The sequence below is a fragment of the Arachis duranensis genome, chromosome 8 (assembly GCF_000817695.3).
Source record: "Arachis duranensis cultivar V14167 chromosome 8, aradu.V14167.gnm2.J7QH, whole genome shotgun sequence".
Taxonomy (NCBI): Eukaryota; Viridiplantae; Streptophyta; class Magnoliopsida; order Fabales; family Fabaceae; genus Arachis; species Arachis duranensis.
In genome coordinates this window covers 29,089,551-29,112,417 of record NC_029779.3, presented here as the reverse complement: position 1 = coordinate 29,112,417, position 22,867 = coordinate 29,089,551, and the positions used below count along the sequence as shown (strand labels likewise).

General features: G+C 34.2%; 4 protein-coding genes across 6 annotated transcripts; 1 reads left to right on the top strand and 3 right to left on the bottom strand.

Moving 5' to 3' along the window:
- Positions 1–5,459: 5,459 nt before the first annotated feature.
- Positions 5,460–8,643, bottom strand: LOC107462069 (uncharacterized). Its single transcript, XM_016080636.3, has 10 exons — positions 8,464–8,643; positions 8,310–8,381; positions 8,136–8,228; positions 7,682–7,763; positions 7,442–7,498; positions 7,267–7,331; positions 7,082–7,177; positions 6,833–6,919; positions 6,647–6,727; positions 5,460–6,561 (listed from the first exon to the last, which is right to left on the bottom strand). Exons 1-10 carry the CDS (start codon positions 8,560–8,562, stop codon positions 5,884–5,886), a joined length of 1,410 nt encoding a protein of 469 aa, XP_015936122.1. The 5' UTR covers positions 8,563–8,643; the 3' UTR covers positions 5,460–5,883.
- Positions 8,644–9,098: 455 nt separating this feature from the next.
- Positions 9,099–11,654, top strand: LOC107462087 (uncharacterized). Of its 2 annotated transcripts, none has more exons than XM_052253087.1 (9): positions 9,099–9,303; positions 9,503–9,669; positions 9,797–9,904; positions 10,055–10,102; positions 10,248–10,328; positions 10,485–10,519; positions 10,667–10,756; positions 11,020–11,179; positions 11,274–11,654. In XM_052253087.1, exons 1-9 carry the CDS (start codon positions 9,141–9,143, stop codon positions 11,385–11,387), a joined length of 966 nt encoding a protein of 321 aa, XP_052109047.1. In that variant the 5' UTR covers positions 9,099–9,140; the 3' UTR covers positions 11,388–11,654. The 2 variants fall into 2 exon arrangements, with proteins under 2 accessions (XP_052109047.1, XP_015936139.1); XM_016080653.3 differs by having other exon boundaries at positions 9,101–9,303; positions 10,046–10,102; positions 11,274–11,648.
- Positions 11,655–12,032: 378 nt separating this feature from the next.
- Positions 12,033–16,582, bottom strand: LOC127741152 (mRNA-decapping enzyme-like protein). Its single transcript, XM_052252973.1, has 8 exons — positions 16,245–16,582; positions 16,105–16,145; positions 15,970–16,019; positions 15,327–15,471; positions 15,106–15,162; positions 14,150–14,276; positions 12,858–13,325; positions 12,033–12,672 (listed from the first exon to the last, which is right to left on the bottom strand). The coding sequence occupies exons 1-8, from the start codon at positions 16,401–16,403 to the stop codon at positions 12,616–12,618; spliced, it is 1,104 nt and encodes a 367-aa protein (XP_052108933.1). The 5' UTR covers positions 16,404–16,582; the 3' UTR covers positions 12,033–12,615.
- A 1,765-nt stretch (positions 16,583–18,347) lies between these two features.
- LOC127741166 (OVARIAN TUMOR DOMAIN-containing deubiquitinating enzyme 6) lies at positions 18,348–22,861 on the bottom strand. 2 transcript variants are annotated; one of them, XM_052253060.1, is made up of 10 exons: positions 22,695–22,861; positions 22,469–22,499; positions 21,533–22,385; positions 20,723–20,884; positions 20,494–20,571; positions 19,761–19,839; positions 19,536–19,681; positions 19,260–19,325; positions 18,999–19,170; positions 18,348–18,736 (listed from the first exon to the last, which is right to left on the bottom strand). In XM_052253060.1, the coding sequence occupies exons 3-10, from the start codon at positions 22,205–22,207 to the stop codon at positions 18,537–18,539; spliced, it is 1,578 nt and encodes a 525-aa protein (XP_052109020.1). In that variant the 5' UTR covers positions 22,208–22,385; positions 22,469–22,499; positions 22,695–22,861; the 3' UTR covers positions 18,348–18,536. The 2 variants fall into 2 exon arrangements, with proteins under 2 accessions (XP_052109020.1, XP_052109021.1); XM_052253061.1 differs by having other exon boundaries at positions 18,348–18,733; positions 21,533–22,499.
- Between the last annotated feature and the right edge of the window lie 6 nt (positions 22,862–22,867).

Sequence of the window (22,867 nt, the reverse complement as noted above, 5' to 3'; positions counted from 1 at the left end):
CACAGAGAAAAGAAAGATGACAAATTTCCCAGCTGCCTTCAACGCCCCAGCCTCAATTTGCTTGCAATGATCATCATTCAATCCCAAAAACAGATTGAAGATTCATCAAAAAGAAACCAAAATCATGTAATCCAGATAAACATGAAGCAGCAACTCAAAATCATGTAATCCAGATAAACATCAAGCAACAACCAAAATCATGTAATTCAGCATGAACAAATAGGAACAAAAACATGAACAGAAAAATCAAATTATAAACATGTTCTGAACTTCTGATGAACACAGCTAACAAAACATGAATAGATGAACACAGACTTAACAAATCATGAACAGAAAAAATCAAAAAATTATAAAATCAAGCACAGAGTAGGCGACGATTAAATAGGAGCCGAGGTGGAAGGCAGAGTATTACCGGCGACGACGGTGGAGGTGGAGAGCTCCGCGACGGCGAAGAGGGGCTGTGGAACGGCGAAGAGGGGCTGTAGGATGCGGTGGCGATGGCGGTGGGATGCGGTGGCGATGGTGGTGGCTATTAGGGTTCCTGAGAGGGTGAGAGGGTGAGAGTTGAGACTGAGATATTGAGATAGTGAGATGAGGATTGGGACCGAATTAGCCATTAGGGTTCGTGGCTTCTGCGTAGCCCTTTTCTTTTTTTTTTCCTTTTTTTTTTCTTCAAAACGACGCCGTTTTGAAGTTTAATATACAAACCAATAAACCGTAAAAATTGGTCGGTTCTCCCAGTTCACCGATTAACCGCCGGCTCGACCGGTTTTTCACTGATTTTCTGCTAGACGATTTCTGACTTTATTCGGACCGATTAGGTGATTGGTTCCCGATTTTTCCGGTTGAACCGGCCGGTCTGGTTTGGTTTTCAGAACCATGGTATTTGTAACAATAATAATAAACGGGAGTTTGCATAAAATTGATTATAAACTCATTTTATAAAAAACAACAATATACATAAGTAAACTCATAAAAAATAACAAGAGTAAACTCATAAAATTGATTACAAACGGGAGTTTTTTTACTATTATTGTTATTTTGAAATCCATTTTAATAGTTAGTTCACTTTAATTTTCCACTCAAAATCTATCAAAATTATTAGGCCAAAAAATCACCCACTCTGCTCTCTATCTTATAAAATAAAATAAAAAAGATTAATAGTTCTTTGTAGTTTTTCTTTAAAGTAATTATTCAATATGCCTAATAAATGTTTAAACACCTTTAAGTTTAGACATTTATTATTAATTTATGCCCTTTTTTTCTTTTTCGTTTTATATTGATCACAACAGGATCATGGGGTCCATATTTCACTCGGACATTAATACTGAGCTTTTGTTTGAACTTTCAAGCACCACAACTTTCAGCACATGTGAATTTGTGAATATGGGGAACCAGAAATAAGGTAAATATACTTGAATATATTTCAATAAACGGAAAAACATAAAATAAAAATATAAATCACATGTCAAAAATGCAGGCAATAGTACGTATGTTCTACAAAAAAACACGTGGCCTGAGAAAGAATCTCTTGATAAAATGCATAACCATCACGTTGTCAGATCCAGCGTACCATGAACCAAAATATATGGATGACAAATAAAACAGAAATTGCAATTCACAATGTTGAAATCATTATATTAGTGTTGTACGATGAAAAACTTTTATAAAAATAAACAATCAAATAATAAGTTTTAGGCTCCCATCTATATCTCTATGTCTGTATTTAGGCCACATTAATATGAAGATGGTGCATGGTGTCCCGGCTCAGGACGGTGCCAATCGAACAAATGCTGAGTCATCTCAGATTACTATTGGCCCTAAATTCAACAACTACTAATGATGATTAATGACGATGTTAAATAATATTATATCATATAATTAAAAAAGGTTGTTATTAACCGTGCCATTGTGAAAAGCATTGTATGTACACAGACTAGACATTCGAAAAATACAAATAAGCCGCCCCTAGAATGAATATTTTCTACATACTAATATTTATCATTAATTTGTTAAGCCCCACCTGATCTATTCGTTGAATAACAATACATTGACATTGCATCAACTATGATGTATCCCAATAGTTAATTAGCAAGAGAGAAAGATAACGCGCTCGCACGTCGTACACAAATTTGCATACATTTATAGCTACTACATTATGGTGCAAGTGGCTCTCTTGTTAGTCTCTTATGACTTATTATATCCCCCTTCTAGAAATGTGTGTATACATATATATATGCCGTGTTCTTTCGCAAACTATAATTGACATTTAAGACTACGTTTCGCAAGAGAGTAATGCCACAAACTTAAATTTAAAAGAATGGGGGAGCGGGTTGAGAATTATATATATGTGTGTGTGTCAAATTAAAGAGTTATATAGTTACAACTTACAAGATGGTATATTGGTATTAGTCTTAATGATTGAAAGGAAAATATAAAGAGAATAATTATTGGTTTACTTTTACTCTATTTTCTTACAACAGTTGATAGACAAGTGAAGAATGTAAAGCGATATTAAGAGGTGATGATGAGGGATGGTTTTGATTGATACGTATATCCACCAATAATACAACGCAATTTGCTTCTATTAGTTGCTAACTAGTTGAGGACTCCACTGCGTGTTTGTACTGGTTCGTTTAGAAGTAGTTTCATATAGATAGACGACATATACCCTCCAACACTTTTCAATTTGCACAATTGCACACCAATTTTGTGTGTATGCTTATCTGAATGTTCATACGCGTGCATTTTGCTCAATATCTTTGGTACCAAGTGGTTCCACCATCAATCAATGCAACTTCGCTTCAATATTAATATCTTGACTTTTTCGTTTTTGGGTTAAGGTATTAAGCCCATCTCCAAAAGAGCATAATATATACCATGCATATCACATTATCACCAATCGACTCGAATTTAATACATCGTTCGTTAGGCTGCGTTTGATTACAAGATGGCAAAACAAGGTTAGATGTGATATAGTATATTTAGAAATATTAAATTAATATATTTTGTGTTCATTTTAATACGAAAAAAACAAAGATACTAATAAAAAATATATATTTTTTGTTTTTCTTTCATTATTATTCTTATTAATATTTTGTAATTATATTTTGGATAAAATATAGTTTTTGTTTCTGAAGTTCGACAAAAATTTTAAAAATATGTTATTTTGTTTTAATTTTGTCCTGAAAATTTTTTATTTACATCAAATATATCTTTGATGGCTAAATTTTTAAAAAATTTAAGACTAATCTAACAATAATGCATGAAAATTATGCTTGATTTGCTTGTGTTGATGGTTGTTCTTATGGAATTATTGTTGAATTGTCTTAAATTTTTTGAAAAATTAGCCGTTAGAGGTATATTTGATGCAAATCAAAAATTTTTGGGACAAAATTAAAACAAAATAAAATTTATGAGTATTTTTAAAACTTTTGCCAAATTTCAAAAATAAAAAGTATACTTTATCTTTATATTTTTTTATAATTATATATTTTTTTAAATTTTTTAAATAAAACGCAATCTTAGAGTCGAGTGATTTTGTCTATGACCACTTGGGCATCTTGAAAGTAATAATCATATAGTAAATTAATTGGTACAGGCTATTCAAGGCTTATTTGATAAGGAACTGGCCTTCTTCTGCGTACCATCGCTTTTATAAGACTTAATTCTGCATAATAGACTTTGAAACCATAAAAGGCTAACACTAAATTACGGATAAGGCTACGATATAATAATCTTGTTGGTTAAATATCATCCTATTATTAATTTATTAGTATGATATTTACGCGATTCAATTTGCAACTGTTGTTTTCCTCTTTTGCCTTTTTGGTTGGGAAATAAGTAGTTAAGTACAGTATTCAAGTGCACTCGTGTGAACTGCTACTACTTAAATAGCAACCTCTTTAGTTTTATATAAATAAAGGTTATGTTAAGCAATCAATGACTTTTTTGAACAAGATGAACAACGTGCCTTAAAATTGATTCAATTCAAGTAAAACACTTTACACTCCAAAATACTCACCTAAATCTTAATATTAGAATAACCATCCGCACAACTAGTGAATTGAACATCCGATATATTCATTGTTCATATTGTTTGATATTTTCATTCTACTTATACTTTTCCTATATTAAATTATAGATGATGAGTACTTTTCTTCAACTAAAACATAGAGTAAGCATAAGTTAGCTGCAATAATTCATATTATTATTACAAATAAATTAATTAAAGCACCCAATAATGCCTCTTAACTAGCTATATATAGATGCAATTGAAACCAAAAAGCTACTAGTACATATTTAAATAGCAGTTAGCACTTAACATCTTAATTGGTCATGCTTTAAGATTCTTTATGCACCCGATCTCATTGACATTTCAAAAATTACCTAACCAATCGATAAAGAAATTAAATTAAATTTGAATTGATATATATAAGGCATATAGTTTAATAATTTAAAACGAATTCTGAATTGTTTTGAGCATCAACTACAGTGGTCAAACTAAGTGTATCGTTCTGTATCACCAGCAATTACATACATGCATCTATCTTGTGAATTACTTTCAAAGACACAGAAGATATTATCTGCAGTAACTCGTGATAAAGTCAGAAACAACTATAAAACGTGCGTAAGAAAATACAGTTTCATATCAATAATATCTTCATTTGCTGATATTTCAAACCGTATACCGCTGCCGTATTATAAATGGTGTTTCAGACTAATTTGGTCAATCAAACTTGGCGCCTTGTATATTTTTTTATATAGTATACTATACTTGTTTGAATCAGACAAATCACTTGATGATTATATCTTGTGTATAAAAAATGACTGCGTACAAACTAGGAAATGAATGAACTATAATAAAATTATAAAATAATGTGAGAGCAAATATATGTATTTCTAGTATTCTTCTGCTTTTTATTTAATGAAGTTGTTTGATATTTAGTATAGTCACGTAACTGCATATTAAAGTCAGAAAGCCACATACACAAAAGGCAAAAGCCATGCGGAAAATAAAATTGTCCTTTATCTCATTCTCGTGCGTGCTTTCTTTTTCTTTTTCTCATTATTTTCAGTCAAAGTTGACTTATGGCGTGTTCATATTTTGGATACAAGTCCAATATTGCTTCTTATCTATAACAGTTTCGGATATGCACATTTTCGTAATGACCTGTTCAACCTTAGATAGTTAGATTGTGCGTGTGCTAATTGGGGTAGCTCGAGTGTTTAAGACGAGACTAATTTTAACTGTTTTCATATTAACATTGAACAATAAACCAAAGTTAAAAATAGAACAAATGTGCAATTTTTTTAATTATAGACAGATGTCTCTGCATGTTATCATGATGTAGTTTCTTAATGGTAAAAATTCTAACAAAGTAACTACTCCTAAATTAAATTTCGAAATCAAAATAGCATTTGTTCTAATATACCAAGCAGTTACTAGAGACATGAAGTTGCAAATATATCCACTCTTTTATAACAAAAATTAAAGGCTCCCTTTCAAAATTTAACATTACATTAATATAGGAACGGGGGCATGAAACATAAAGTAAAATACTTTAATAAAATGGTTCTAGCTACTGCTGGAATTAAACTATTTGAGGGGCAGTAAAAAGTATGATCAGTAAATGGATCCAGACTATGATGTTTGCACACCACAAAGTAGCAACATAACCCAACAACTTGGAGCAAAGCAAACTTACCCAGGAACTCAGTAGCAAAGAGTAAACAATTTGCAACATAACCCAACAACCTGGAGCATTGAAGAATAACAAGGAACTCAGTAGCAACGAGTTATCCCGAGTGAGAAAACTAGACTAAATTCTAGTTGCACTGAATGGCTCAAAGCTGCGGTATCTCCCTAGATGTTTCCACTTGTCAGTCGTCGCCCCATGTTGATGGCCCTCCCATTCCAATTTCTAATAATGGATCCGACTGAGACTCCATGTTCTTTGTCTTAGTGCTCTTTCGCTTGGTAAATGAGATCGATGTGCTATCCACCTGTTTTGCATCCTTAGGCACTTTCTCCTGTTTCGTTTCATCAACATGATTAAGATTTTCTGTATCTCCAGTATTAAAAAGCTCCACAAATGAAGCTTCTGCATCATCAATCACATCAAGTTCACTTTGTTTCTCATTCTTTTGTTTTTTCTTGTGTTTCTTCTCAATCCTAGTAACATTCTCCTGCGGAGCTAATTCCTTGTCCGTGGGATTGTCATCATTCTTGAGCTTTTTCTTAGTTGATTTCTTGTTATGATCTGTATTTTCCTCGTCAGTGACTCTGACTTCCTTCTTGAAATCATCAACAGTTTTCTTCTTTTTCTTACTTGATTTTCTCTCAAATCCAGGATCACCAACAATTTCAGCATGATCGTCGTCATTCTCACCATGGAATCTTGCCCTCTTCTTGTCTTTGGTGCTATCTTTCATATTTTGACCTACTTGATCTACTGAAAAATCATTACCACCATCATCCTCGTCACATTTCTCATTCTTTGCATCTTTATCTACTGGTCTAGCATTGAATATACGAAGTTTTGGCAGTGCTTTCTTAACCTGCAACATAGCACCATGGCTGTTTAAGGATGAAATTTTAGAAGCAAGTGTGAATTAACATAAGAATAGAAAATAAAAGGATTACCTTTCTAGTAACCTTCTCAATAGAAGCAACTGGATTTCCTTGAAGATTGAGATTTCTCAGATTTGTGAGGGATTTAAGCACCTACAGGTGCAACAACAGCAATGAAGATACAGGGGTTGGAAAGTGTCTAGATAATTATGAAACATTAGACAAAGAGAAATGCCATATATGTATACTACGTCAAACCTTTAGTTCTGACCACTTTGTGATCACATTATTCCCCAAATCTAAATTCTGGAGCTTTGAATTCTGTGCTAATTCATCTGGGAGAGACTGAGAATCCAAAACGTAGCAAGATGTTATAAACAGTAAAACACAAAAACTCTAAGCAATAAAGTCATTAAAAAATGATATGAAAGCACACTATGGAATATTGCAACAGCAAATTTTATCTTGAACTGGAATTGAAAAAGGGAAGTCACATTCAAAGCACACCTGAATTTCATTGTGGGCGAGGCGGAGTTCTCTCAACTCAACACAAGACTTGAGTGAGCAGTCTATTCCCTGAAGCTGGCAATGAGAGAGGGAGAGCTACAACCAGGAAAGGTATTATGAGCAATGGGAATACAATACTGAAATAAACATTAATGAAGGACCTTAACATCTTGAGGAACCTTTACCTTTGTGATAGATTTCACCTTTGTCAGAGCCCCGCCAATTTTCCTGATTGGATTTTTGGATAGAACTGCATGAGAAATTAGAGATATTTCAGGATTATTCAAATGCGAGATATCCCCTTAGGTGAGTTCAGAAGTATTGGAACTCATAGGAAACAGAGAGTATGGTAATTCTTACCAATGGTGTTCAATTCTTTCAATTCATCAAGCTTGCAAATGGAAGCAATCTCATTTTCTGCCCAAAGAAAACATACAAAAATAGGTAAGAGCAAAGGGATATATATATATATATATATTCTTTACCAGATAAAAAACAGATGGAGAAAAGAGGTCCTAACTCCTTCAAAGAATACAGAAATATTCTCACAATGTTCCAAGTTCAACCTTCAAAGTAGATGGTTAGCAAAAGAAGTCTTACCATTCAAAATCAGTGCTCGGAGGCTAACAAGCGATCTGACCTCATCCATAGATCTAAGCTTATTTTTGCCTGCGTTTAGCACCTGGTTCGCATATACATACAAATGTGACTCCTAAATCTTCAAGATGTTTCATTAGAAGAATTCAAGCATAAAAGATTGGTTGACTTGAAATAAGCTCATCACTTCAAATACACACATAGGCAAACAGCAAAGTACACAAATGGAGACAGAAATGTACAATAAAACTCAACAGAATCCACACACCAGGAAGTAGCAGCAGCACAAGAAAAGCTAATAACTAATCTTACAGTAGTTTTCAAAATAACCATAAAAATTTTAATAAACGAAGTCTAAATCCAATAATAAGGTACACAACACACAGGACTAGCAACCAGAAAGTAGAATAAATTCCCAAGCTCAGGTAATATTAATATTCACAATGCAGCTACTTACAGTGAGCTTAGTAAGCCCTTGAATTCCTTCCAAGGTTTCTAATTTGTTCTCCAAAACGGATAACCATTTCAAATTAACGCATGACCTCAACCCCTGCGGTAACCATAGATAAGAAGCCAATCAGAATGCCCATAAGATTTATTCTTTCAGAAAAGAAAGAAAAAGAGAGAGTACCTCTAGTGAAGTTAGGTTGTTGAGTTTGAGGTCGAGCTTCTCCAGATTGCTGAAGCTGGACAAACAAGAGACCTGGGCATTTACCAAAACCGAAAAAGTTAATATCTTTGGTGGTTCCAAGTTGAAATAAAAAAGAGTAGGATGGAAGCCTAACATCTGAAAGTGCCTTGTGATTGAGCTGAAGACTGGTAATGGAACTTGGATCATCGCCATTGTTGTCCTTCAATACTTGCTCTAAGCTCAACCGAGCCATTGATTACTCTCACCGATTCAACCCGAGAGGCGTATAACTAATTCTGAGGGCATCAAAAACCCTAGCTTCCCCATGCCTTGTTTACAAATTACTGAAATTAGATATATTTTATAACATTACTTAAACCCAATTTTCCTTTAAAAAATGTATTAACATTATAACAATAACCTTCTTTTGAAACAGCCTTTTTAAACTTTTTTTTAAAACAAAAATAATAATAAATAGCGAGAAATTCTTAAAAATATTCTACAATACATATGGTTTTTTCCCTTTCACGTTGATATTAAACATATAAAAAAGAAAAATAAAAATGATAATAAAATGTAATACAATATTAAATCTATAATTAAAAAATAAGTATAATTTGTTTTTTATACTTAGAAAATGATATAGAACTTGTCATTAGTTTACCATTATGTTATGTAAATTTTAAGGTTGAAGTTGTGACAGCGGATAATGTTACTTTCCAAAGTGAGATGATAGATCACTCATCACTCTACTCAGCTCAGATATTTTTTGACCAAATAACACACAATTCTTTCTTTACACTGAAATGAACCATTAGCCTTTCATCCATAATGGACGCTCTTTCAAGGATTGGATTCTTACCCTCTTCTTCTTCTTCTTTTTCTTCTTACAACCTTCAGCTCCCCAGAATTCATGTCTTGTCTCGTTTCCCAAGTTCTTTTTCCACTTCTATTTCTCCGTCCGTCTCTGTTTTAAGAGCTGCTCCTCCTTCAGGTTAGCATTTACCACCTCTCTTCTTCATTTCCCCATGTTTTGAGAATTCAGATAGCGTTTTTGTCTCCTTTCTGTGGATAATGCTTCCCCATGTATGCTCTAGTTTCAAGCTTTCATTATCCTTTAATCTTTAAAAAGAAATAAGAAGTGATATTTGTTTGTAATGAAGGCTAATGAGTTGAAGCTCGTTGATTATCAGTGACAGTGACTGATGTAGAGGAGGATGCCTTGCAAATATTTCTTGAGGAGAGAGAAGTCAATGGGGATTTCATATCAAGGCTGTCTGATATGTTATGGCAGAGAAAGTTCAGAAGTACTTCTCTTGAATCTTATGATATTGGCAACACTTCTCAACAACCAGGGCAGGTTCAGTTTCAAACTTGGCTTCCATACATTGTTTCATTGAATTGCTATGATTCAATTGTATATCATGTTGTGTATGATTTCATTGATCAGGCAATTCAATCACATCAGATGCTTGTAATATTTGTAGATCACTGAGAGTAATATTGATGATGATGGCTTTTTGAAACTTTCAAGAACCCAGGAGTGGGTATTAGGTGAAAATTCTGCCCCAATAAACAAGAAACTGAATGCTAAGGTATACTTTTTAACATGTCTAGAACTTCATTTTGTGTTTCATCAGGTGAATACTACGGCCAGCTCCCCTTTCTTCAGTCAATAATTATAGTAATTCAATCATTGAATGATGGAGGATGCTTGTCTTCATGTATATTAACAGATGTTGCAGGATAGCAGCGAACGACGGAGGAAACTGAACATTCTGAAATATGAATCTGTATGATACTTATCTTGAAACTCAGTAGGTTTATTGTCTCAAAGACAATGGTGTGATGTTATCTGAGGCATGTAGCTTTGATTAAGCAATTGTTGTTCAGATGTTAAGGAAGCTTCTGATTCTTTGCATGATTTTGTAATTGTAGCTCAAGAGGGAAATACTTCTCATATCCATAGGTATTGGACTAGCTTGTAGTGGATATTGCTTCATAACTTTATCAGCACAGGTAAGCTCTTTGTTTAAATAACTATTTTCTCTTCTGTTGCCAAAAAGAAAGAAAGAAGATTTTAGGAACTTGCTATCAAAGTTCATAAATCATAACAAAACTAGCATACTGATTCTAATCTCTCAATCATTTTTACTGTTGCTTTATGATGTGGAGGCTGCTTTGAGTTATGGGATTGGAGTCCTTTTCAGGTTTGATTTGCATTTATTTAATTTTCTGTAGTGAATGTGATTTCTTTTTAAGTAGGTGCTTCTCTATGTGGATGAGAAGAAAATAGCAGCTTGTTTTTCCAATGATTGTTATGGTATTTAATTAAACTAATGTAATCTGCAATGCAGTTGCTTGTATCTTCGGCTATTGTATCAACATGCAGATAACCTCTCCACCGAATCTGTTGCTCAGATATTCAGAAAAAAGAAGCCCAAGAAGTAAAACTCAAACTTGTTTACAATTTCATAATTACTAAGGGGTCTATTTGGTTTGAGAAAACATTTTCTGTTTTCATTTTTTGTATTTTTTGTTTTCAGGATTTTATAGAGAAAAACATTGAAACAATAAAATCTTATTTTCTTTTTTCATCTTGTCTTCACAAAATTCTTAAAACAGAAAATATTGGAAATAAAAACATAAAGAAGTTCTTATGTTGTTGTTGATCATCCCTTGTTTTGATAAACAAGTTCTTATAAACCAGGATTGGTATAAGAAGTGAGGACCTACAAGATTCATTGGAGCGGTTGATAAAGGGTTGTAGCATGTCCCTCTCATCTCCAAGGCTTGTGATTCCGGCAGCAATCTATGGTATTTGGGTTCTGTCCCATCAGTATTTTACCAATGATTTCTTTGATTTTCAGGTAAAATTTGAAACTTATGTTATAAAACATTTGAAGTGCACATCACTAGACAAAACACATGGTCATTTGCATTAATATATGTTGTTCATTTCAGCTTGTGCCGGCCATGTTTGGGATGTTTGTGTACAAGGCTGCAGTTCTAGTTCAAGTTTACAGAGACAATGAAGACTTGCGGTTAGTATTTCCAGAAAATGACTTACTCAATTGAATATTTTATTTGAAGGGAAATGAAGAGAGCTATGGCCAAAGCTATGCACTGCTTAAATCCCTTCAAATTTCAATGGTTGAGGCCGTTGTTGGCATAGTTAGAGTTGGTTCACTTGGGAATTATAAAATATCATTAATGATATCCATATATCCCCTTTTTTTCTTTAAGTATCAAGCGCTGCATCAAAATAATGTAATATGAAGAACAAATATTCCTGTAAAATCCTAATATCCTTAGGATACATTACTTATTTTGTCAACGATTTTTTCTCCGTCTTCACTATCATCGTTGGCTCGTTCATTTTTATTCATTCTTGTGAATTACTCGAGCTCAATTTCTTGTCTTGCAAACGTTATAAAACAATTTTTAACGAGAAAATTATTTGAAGTCCTAACTCATCTATTTAGTTATCTTTCTAACTTCTAAAAAAAAGTTTTAAATTTCTTATCTTTTTAAGTTAAAAAAAACATTTAAATTTTTTTCTTTTAAATATTAAAAAAATAATTAAATGGATGAATTAAGACTCCTAATCCTTATTCTTTTAACAATATTTAAAACATTAAAAAAATCTATACCACCAATGGAAGTAAATAGTGGGAGCAGCTTATCTCTACTTTCTGGATGACAAAATGTACAATAATCAAATAGTGCCACAACTGGTTTATCACATTAAAATGTATAGGTGCCGTATAGTCCATCAGACACAATGTGATGCTTACAATACTATATTACTTGCATTATGCTGCACAGTCCATTTTCATTCAAACAACGACCCCTGATGCTAAGCAAGTCTTCAACATACAAAAACAAAATAGACAAAACAAGGCTCAATAACAACACCATCACCCCCTCTACAATTTGGAGATTTGCTGCAGTCAATGAGTCAATCACCATATTTTGTTAAATCAGTTCCGTATTTCTGTAACCATTCATCGCGGTCTCTCACCATTTCCTGCCATGTCATATATATATCACAATTACAGTAGCTATGGCAGATTATTTGCAATCAATCAGTTTTTGGAAGAAAAAATAAATGACATTTTCAGGAAACTTAGCTAGATCCAAATGGTCAATCACAACACACCCCATTTTTACATACATAATGCCTGAAACATATCAGAGTTCAAGAAGCGATTAAAGCCTGCCCTAACTAGTATACTAAAAGTAATTCAGCCGGAAAAGAAAAAACACTTCCTTCAGCAATTCGGTAAATAGACACCTCATGAAATCATGATTGATGAGCGTTCAACAGCGCTTTATATACCATATCAATGAATTGATTGTCCTGCATAAACAAAAAATGTATATATATATATAAAAGACATTAGAAAATAATATATGCTTCCTATTCATGGCAGAGAAGAGAATACAACAAGCTCATACAAACTTGTTTGCTTCCAATCAGTCATGCTTATGATCATTATAGTTGGAACTCGGAATATCAAGCACTGGTACCAAAAGCAAACTAACCTGAACAAGCACAAGAAGCGCCTCGCGGACCTTTTCTCTGGAGATCACTGGACCAAAGTTTGGAAGAGAAGCTGAAGTGGGGGTAAGTGAAGGTGGTGGAGTTGGAGGTGGAAATGGCTGTAGCAGTGGAGCACCGTATGGACGCTGTACGCTAACAGCAGGATGAAGTGGAGGAGCGGTAGGTGTGGATAAAGACACAGGCGGGACCACCATTGCTGAAGATGGGGGAGGAACAAAAAAGGAAGAAGGCTTCACCAGGTTTGCAGCCCGTTTGTTGCTGTTATTGGATTCAGGAGCATCGTGTTGGGGCAGTAAAGGAGTAGATGCTGAAATAGAGGGTGCTTGCAAGGATGGCACAGTGGGAGCAGCAGCATGACTTGGAACGGAAGATGAAGAGATTGTAGCAGAAGACTGATAAAGTTGTCCAGTAATTGGAGCATTTGCAGTATTCCCAATGGCCATAGCTTGCTGCAATAATAAAAGTATCAGGAAATATTAACCCAGTCAGACATGAGTTACGAAGGTTTAACATACCATGAAAAACTATGTTTTCAATATCATTGTGCTGAATATTACAGATAAACGATCATGGGCAGGATTATATGGGTCCACAACAGATGATGTTAAACTCAGGTAAAATATAGCTCACTGTAGAAGTTAATAGAAAAACAGATGATGAGTGACCTTGGATACGTCAAGTACAAAGTTGAAAATGATTATTGGTGAAAAACATTTTGGACTACTATAATATTCAAGAGACTAGATAATTAATCATAGATACGTGAAAACACACCATTATTTCCTGAACACTTTGCACTTCCCTGCTTCCATAGATGATCCCCATCTATGACCAATATTCAAATGAGGAAGCCATGGCATAGTCTCTTTCTGAGAGTTGCAATTCTAAATGCCAATTGGGCATGAAGAACTACAATAATGCCATAGACATCAGTAGATCCTATGGTTTATTAAGTTTGTGCAAAAAAGTCCAGCAATCAGCAAAGGCAAATAATGTGCCAAAAAAAAAAAGGGACAATCAAATAAGGTTAAGACTCCAAGATATATCAATCATAAATTGAATCAATTATAATGAAATACAAAAATAGGCAAGAAAAAATTTTGTCAAGCACCACAGAAACATAGAATGCCAGAAACAATTATTCATCTCCCTGGCCCAGTGTCATCTCATCATATCATTATGTTTGTCAATAAATTTGAAATCAATAGAAGACTCTGTTGACAAATTTTTAGACGTAGAAAATGGAAATTAAACCCTCCACTATGGCACATACACTGAAGAAATTTACAAATGATGGATCATCGACAGCATCAGCTACATTGGAAACATTTAATGCTGACGGTTCAAGAGGACCATCCATAACTGCCAACGTTGGTACTGCTTCAAGTTCCTCAAACTCACTGCAATAAATGTAAGAAAAACATCAATACTAGAATTCCAAAAACACAATGTGCCAAGATCCACCATAATGATTAATGTAAGCTTTTTAAGCTATAATCCTCCAATCCTAAATGATATAAATATTAAGAAGCAAGAAAACTGATAATGTAACAAGGCTACCCAATATTTTCATATCAAAGATCTTCCTTGAAACATGCATAGGTGGTGGGAGTATAGAACATAAAACATAAGCAATTTATACATGTTGAAAACAATTGATTAAAGAATGGAGTCAAACAGACAAATGATCTTAGCACCTCTCCCAACCAAAAAAATTAAGATAACCATGTCATAACATAGCCTAGTCATAAGTTGCTAGTCATTAGACCTTGCATGCAAGTTAAGCTCACCCAAGATAAAATAAAAAATGTAAACCAATAGTACATAGGGGTCTCTCCATCTTAGTTTATGTGTTTTGTTTTAGAAGTTAACTGTCAGAGTAATTTAACCTGGTCTGTTATTTGTAGTTAGTTAGAGACAGCTGTCAACAGCTTCTCAGTTGGTAATTTATACAAAGTTGTAAGAAGTTACACTTCTAAGTGCTACTATTAATACATGGGCCTGATGTGAAACTTATTCAACTCAATACGGACAAGTCTCAACCTTCAGAATCAGCTCACTTTTATCTTTTCTGTCAACTTTCTCACTATTTCCTTCATATGATGTAATAGAAGAGCAGAACACCATATGAACCAGAAGAAAAAAGACATAATAGATAAAACGAGCCTCACAATCCATGGGAACAGGATAAGGTAGTGGCGCCAGATAGAAACATAGTAGTATTATTACCTCTTTGTAGAAGACACCTTTGACTTTGGAGGCACCTTAGCATATGCATTAAGGATCCTGAAAACCAGCCAATTTTAGGTGAATAACACAATTGCATGAAAATAATAGAAATTGGAGAAAAATTTTGCTGTTAGACTAAGGCATAAGTCACAATATCAATTATAATAATTAAAAAATTGCAAACTATCTATGTGTAACTCGGCATTTCCATGTTTCATTACCTGTTAAAAAGATTTGCAACCTCTTCACATTCACGAGCATTATAGAACCAGATGCCATTCACTTCTTGAGCAGCATTTCTATACAATAGATAAGGAACCTGAACTTCATACTCGAAATCCCCCAAAAGATTTTCCACCAAATTTTCTGCTTATGCAGACAGACCATGGTTAAATATAGGGATATTTGGAAGTTCTCAACCACCATGTACAGTAGCAGCAAAGTATATACCTCACCCACAAAATAATGTCTACAAGGCTTATATTTACAGCTTGCATAATTACTAATTTCACTGTACTCACAATATTGACTGCAACATAACAACTGTGGTGGAATTCCAATAGCCAATACCTAAGCCCAAATCCTACAATATTAGGGGGCAAGATCACAACTAATAACTAAAATCGTGCTCTACCTTGGACCAGGAAGCATATGAAAAAAAAAAAAACCTTAATTACGTTACCGACAAGAACCCAAAATGAGAAAATGAGAAATGATACTCGCAATACTAAATTTCCAACAACCATCGCACCAAACCATGCCCGATTGCCTCAAAAAGGGAAAAGAAAGGCGAAATTATTTCTATAAAATAATAAAAAAAAGTTTGTTGACGACAAAAAAACAAAAGCAGAAGGACTAACTAACCAGTATTGCGACGGTTCATCACAATAAACTGAAATCGCGGTTGCGTGTTCCTGAAAAAATCAAAGAAAAAGCAATCGGATCGTGGAATTCATGAATTGTTGCGATATGATGAAGGAAAAGGAACAAAAAGTAGACCTTTTGACAACGAAGAGGGATCCCTCGACGTCCTTGCGGCTCTGCAAACGGTAATCGCAAAAAGAAGAGAGAGAAAGCGTTAGAGAGAGAGAGATAGAGAATGGAATCGATAAAAGGAAGGAGATTATAACGGAACGAACCCATTGGGAGAGGTCGATGTTGAACTCGTAGAAGGTGACGTGTGCAGCGGTGATGAGGATTTCCTCAACGAAGGGGTCGATGCGCTGAAGAACAGTGAGGTTGAGGAGCTTGGTGCTGTGCTGGTCGAGATTAGGCATGAGCTTCCCGTTCTGAGACATTTTGGAACCGCAAACACAAACCCTAGAATTTTGCGGGTTGGGTTTGGGGTTTGGATGTGTTGTGTGCCTGAGAGTGAGAATGGAAAAGATGGAATGGAATGGAGAATCAGAGAAGAAAGAGAGGTGAACCAACTCAGCTCCTTGTTTTGGAGTCGTCTATCACTCTCACCTTCTTCCCCAAGCGAAATTAAAACCCCCTATTTTCCCGCAATTACCAAAACAACCTCTTAACTATTTTACTACTTTACCCACTAGATACTACTATATAAAGTACTATGCTTTATTTAATTCATATACGTGTACATGTAGTTTTTTAAGATTATTATACTTTACTTTATATGTACTAAAATTTCTACTTCGCTCTATATTCATATAGCAAATTTAGTAAAATACAACTTTCACACTCTTTTTGTTTTTTTTTTTAATTATTCGGTTGGTTTATGTAATTTTATCAAATTTATAATTAATTTTTTATATTTTTTAATTAAATTTTTACACTATTTTTGATTTTATAATTAAGTCATTTCTGTGTTTAAAAAATAAAACTAATCGAATATTTTTTTAAAAAACATGTGGTTAAAGATTCAATTAAATTCTTAATTGTGGATACTTTTAAGTTAGATAAAAATATTCTATTAACTCCAATATTTTTTATAGTAACAAAGTTCTAATTACAAAATTTAAAACAGTATGTCAATTAAAAGGAAAAAAACACAGCGATCTAATTGCGAATTTAATAAAACTATAAAAACCAAAAGAATAATTAAACCATTTTTTTCCTTATACTTTTAATTCTATGTAACTTATTATAATTGCTTTTCTATAAGATTTTTAATTTACAATGCATAGTTTACAAAATAATTTTTTTCAAAAAATAACATTTTAATAACCATTAAAATATAATTAAAAAGTTGTGAACAAAATGGTAAATTATATTTAGTCTAGATTGTTATCCTTGTTTAATTTCGTTATATTAAATGTTATTTTTAATCATATATGTTTAAATAGAAAAGGTAAATAATAAAACTTTATCTCAAGAAAATCACTAATATGTATTAATCCGTCCTAATCCGAAGATTTAAAAATCAAACACCAGCCACTTAGACCAACTCTCTTTTTTTTATTTTGTTGGACTAAAAATAGGAAGATTACTCTTTTTTTTTTTGGACTAAAAATAGGAAGACTCGAACTCGCAATTTTTAAATGAGTATAGAAAGATTATACCATTTAAACTATAGCTCATTGACACTTAGGCCAACTCTGTTGTTAATTAAAACCATGAAATCTTAATATTAACCAAAGTGATATTTTCCAAGTTTATTTAAAAAAAAAATTCAATAAATACAAAAAAATATATATTTAACATCTTAAATATAAAAAAATATACTTACATTAAAAGTTAGCATAAAATCTACCACTATATATTTTTATTTATTTATATATATCAATTCAGATATTTTCTACTAAATAATTAATAAAATAATAAAATTTATTATAATATATAAAATAATTTATTTTATAAAATATTAAATATGTATTTCTATATATTTTATGTGATAATAATGAGAAGATTTAAAAATAAACAGGTTATATTACCTAAACATCAAAGGGATCAAAGGCTGAACTCTGAAGAGAAAGTGGTACACACGTGGACACGTCATTATATTAATAATGGCTTAAGTTCAATGGCTCTCTTAGCAGATACATTATAGTCCTTAACACTATCTATCTACAATTGGTTCATTAGATACTTACTTGCTGCTATGCTAGATTCAGGTTCAGTTCCTAGATTTCTTAAATTCCTGCGATCAACTACTTCTAGCACATGCAATATTAGTTGACCATTGATATAAGTATAAACCACTATCTGGTAGAAGCAGTCATTTATTCATTGTTTCAATTCCTATGTATATTTTTTCGCATCACACAGCACACAGGAACAAGTAAAAGGAAGCAGTTAATCTTTTTATGTAACTATTAAAAGTGGAAGTATATTATTTCCTCAAGTTTTTCCTACTACCAGTACTACTACACGTGGACAAGAGCAAAGGAATCTAATTCTAATACATGATATTTATTTATTCATTGATATATCTAATTTGGATGTAATCGAAAGCTCAGTTTTTTTCTTATTTATTCAGCGGCCTTTCCTTTGCGTCTGCTACTAGTACCAGTTTCCAGAAGGTAACAGACCATAGAATCGACATCATCCCCAAATATGCTGTATGCCTCAATAGCTTGAAGGTAAGTGAATCCCATACACATTAGAAGTTGTATGCTGCTGCTTTGATTTGTGTCCTGCTCTTTTCCCTGTTCCATCTTCGATGACCCTGCTACTCACGTACACAATAAGCACACTTAGCTTATGCATTCCAACTTTCAATTACAAGGGTACAAATCATAATATCTATACATCATCATTTGCAAAACAAAAACTTGCATAACAGATAAAGGGGAAAATTTCTAATTGCTCAAAGTTTTATTTGATTTCATAGTTTATGGCCTTAAACACTGCACCAACCTACAGAAACTAAAATAATACTATCTTGGAAGCAAATAGACCAACTAGTAGGAGAGTACAGAGTAGACACTCACTAGCTCCAGAAGAAGATGGCTCGGCATTTGATGTAGATGACTCTCTGTGCCCAAGTTGTTGCTTAATACCCTCAGCAAGATACTCGGCACGAGAAGCTTCCATCACAGAACGTTCAATTTCCTTCTCTGTGAGCTCAAGATCAGAGTAGAACCGTCCCTCAGCTAAAAGTGCCTGTAAAAAAAAGTTGGAAAACAGGGTGTCGTCAACATCAACTGAAATATAGAAACCATGTTGACACTTTTGCAATTTGAAATACTTGCATTATCAATCTGATTGTTTTGTTGAGCTATGATAGCAGCCTTGACTTGATCTTTGTCAACATTTGTCTGCGTTGCACCAAAAGAAAAGGGTACAATTAGCCAACCAATATAGTGAGAGATATAACAATGATTGGTGAGTCAATTTACAAGTTGCAGGGTCATTTTCATAGGCCTCATAAGATCCTTGCTTAAAAGCGATGTTTTATAAATATTTAATTGATGTAAAATTCAATCTACCCATATATATATAAAAGAAGTGTGCCATTAATTACTTACCCCACGAAGAGAGCCGAACCCAAGTCCAATGCCAACTGTTGGGCGCCGTGGGTCAACCAGGGAGTTATAATGATGTCCGTGGTGATAACTAAGCCGTATTGGTGGTGTGTCAGTGTTATAGCTTCTTTGAAATATGTTGATCGGTTCTGCATCAACAGCTAACATTACTATTAGCAAATAATTTACAAACCACAACCACAAGAGAAGTATAGACAGAAGCAATACCTGTAGAATAGGAGTATATATGAATTGGGCGATTATACATTTCACAGATGGCTTGGATCTCAACATTGTTACCATAGACCTGCCAACAAATATAGGGTTAAATAAAAAATTTAAAGTACCTATCTACACATAAAAACCAAGTAAAACTGCATGTAGCATTTAAACGGAATATAACCTGACATGGTAATTGAAATTTAAGAGGAACCAGAAAGATTGATGGGTTGCACACATAATAATTTGGATTTTATCTTGCCATATTTCAATTCATTAATCTTAAGTTGCACAAGATGTATTATGATTTAAAAAATCATATCATTCAGCAGTCTATCGCATGAAATTGGCTATTTCCACATATTTCAAAAGTCAGCAATCAGCATGAGCACAGCCATCAGAGACTAAAAGCCAATATTTTACTCTATTTAACATATACAACTTTACGAATAAGAATAACCAACCACTTCTAGGTTAGAACTAAGATAATTTCTCTCAGAAAAGGGAAATGGCAAGTGAGTGAATGGAATACAATTTATAGAAATGTAAACTGTTTTGAATTGAATTAAAACTACAAAAAAACATCAACAAACTAAAAATGCACTTAATATCCAAATGCAAGAACTTAAAATCCACAAAAACTGTGGAGTTGGTTTATCTGATCAGCTCAAAAACAAAACAAAAAATAAAATAACAGTACAGTACAGAAGAAAAGCTGCTCAAACTAAACTGTGATCCCTACCTTATCTCTTCTCTTCCTTTTACAATATGACGTGAAGCCTTCTGTTATAAATTGAGAAAAGTGGTCTCTCTCCTTTTCCTGAAGACATAAAACCAGTAATACTTATCTTACACCATCAAAGTATTTAAGCAATAAAGTGATAAAGATCCAAAATATGGTGTTAGGAACTAGGGTGCAGATTAATAGTAAGGATGAAAAGACATATATACATAGTGTAGTGTTATCATACCATGTAATCTATGCACAGCTGTCTGACCTCATCATATAATTCAGAGTCCCCATACACCTGGTCTGCAATGGCACGGAAAAGGCAGTTTCCATCCTCTAACATTCTTTTTACTTCATAACCTTTCACCCTTCTAATATCAATTTCAAACTGTCGCTCTTTCTCCTGAAATGGATGTTGATGTCATTTGATGTAAAATGATTATCTCAATGATGGCCATTAAGAAACAAAGTTGCATTAATAAGGTGAAGTAATAGCCTTCAAATAGAAACTTTGTTCCGTAACATATAAATATGCAATGCAATATAATGCATTACAAAATTTTAAAGCAAGGGATCAAGATTTGATCATACAACCACACCCAAGATAACCTTCAAAGGAAATATAGCTAAAGATCTTTGATGAATAGGTTGTATTAGGCCAGTGAGTTTGAGCCATAGCAGGGAAGAAACAACAAAAGAACAATTCTAAATCCTGTTGGGCTTTTTAGACCAACTTATGTGCGTACTTTACTTTATAAGTATCCTCCTCACAAAATGTGGTTATGGAACAAATAATCACCTCATTTGAAAAGAAGTATTCTTTGAATCAACCCACGAATATCAAGACATAGGTCAAGAGATTCCTGTGAGAAATCAGGGCAGACATGAGACTATCATGTGATCATCCAACCTATAGTGGGATAAGGTTTTGTTGTTTTAGTATTGTTTTATCCACTAATCCGCATAGAACAACTCAGGATAAAGCACTGTGAATATGAAGGAAAGGATAAAAGAACAGATAATAAGTATTCACTTAATAAGATAAACTTACCACATCATCATAAGAGGACCCCAAGCATGGATTTTGCTCGTCAGCACTATTGTACCCTTCATTTTCACTATGAGCCCTCGGAGATGATGGTCGAGAGCCCGCAGGTGAAGTCCTAGCCGAAACCACAGGCCACGCAGCTGCTTTTCTAGGTGATCCTAAATGGACAGCATTTGAAGTCCCTGATACATTCCTTCTTGTTAAGTTATTTGCAGAAGGCTTAGGAGGCGGAACAGGTGGCGGTGGTGGGTGCGAGCTACCGCTAGTAGAATCCCCAATACAGGACTCAACATCTGATGCAGGTTTTTCTCCACCCAACCCTCTCATCAATTCTTGGTGGACCACAGCAACCTCTTCTTTAACATCTTTACCAGTATCATCATCAGCTACTTCATCACCTGAGACGGTGTGACTCTGCTCTAACCTAGGACCTTCCAAGAAACTGTCATCACTGTTTGCCTTGCCACTATCACTGGTCCCACCATACTCCAAAAGATCATCACCAACAACCTGCTCCGCCGCCTCCTCTCCACATTCCTCATCCTTTCCAGCTGGAGGAACAGGCAAAGCCGGCTCCGGCCGAGGCCCGGAACGGCCCTGATTCTGATTCGGGTTCTGGTTAGAACCACTACCTGAAGGACCCCCAGAAGACCCTCGCTGAATCAGTATGCGAGTCATCGTTAATCAACCCTACCTACACTTGCCAAAATGCAACCTTTTCTTTCTGCAAGAACAGCACTGCACCGCCACCACCGCTTTCTTCTTTCCCAACGGTATGTCGCGTGTTCTAACCTTGGCCGAACAAGGACCGTTATTTCTTCTTCTTGCAAGCCAGTTCCTTCACGGAAAACGATCTCTGCATTTCCGTAAGAATTCTCATCAGACCCTAAGATTGTATGAAGAAAACAAAACCCCCTCTTTTAGGAAGTCGAATTTTACCCAGAGGTATTCACAGCTTCGCGACAGCAATCTGCAAACAAAGTCACCGTTACAAGAGAGATAATTAATCAAATTAAATGCACATGTTGTCCTTCTGAGGAGCATAATAAAGACGGATGACATAAGAAAGAGAAAGAACAAAAAAAGAAAGCGCAGAAATTGGAAGCATTAGAAAGAGAAATGAAATTTGAAGCGCAGAGAAAGAAATGGGAGGTAAAGTGTTCACCGGAGGGAATGCGCAGCGATGATCGCGAAGAAGGAATTGAAAGATTAGGGTTTTGGTTGTGTATTGATGGCGATGGTGAGAGAAAGAGAGAGAGGGAAGGAGGGAAATGAGGTGAGGGGTGAGAGAGAGAGAGAGAGAGAGAGAGAGAGAGAGAAGGGGGGAAAAGAGAAAAA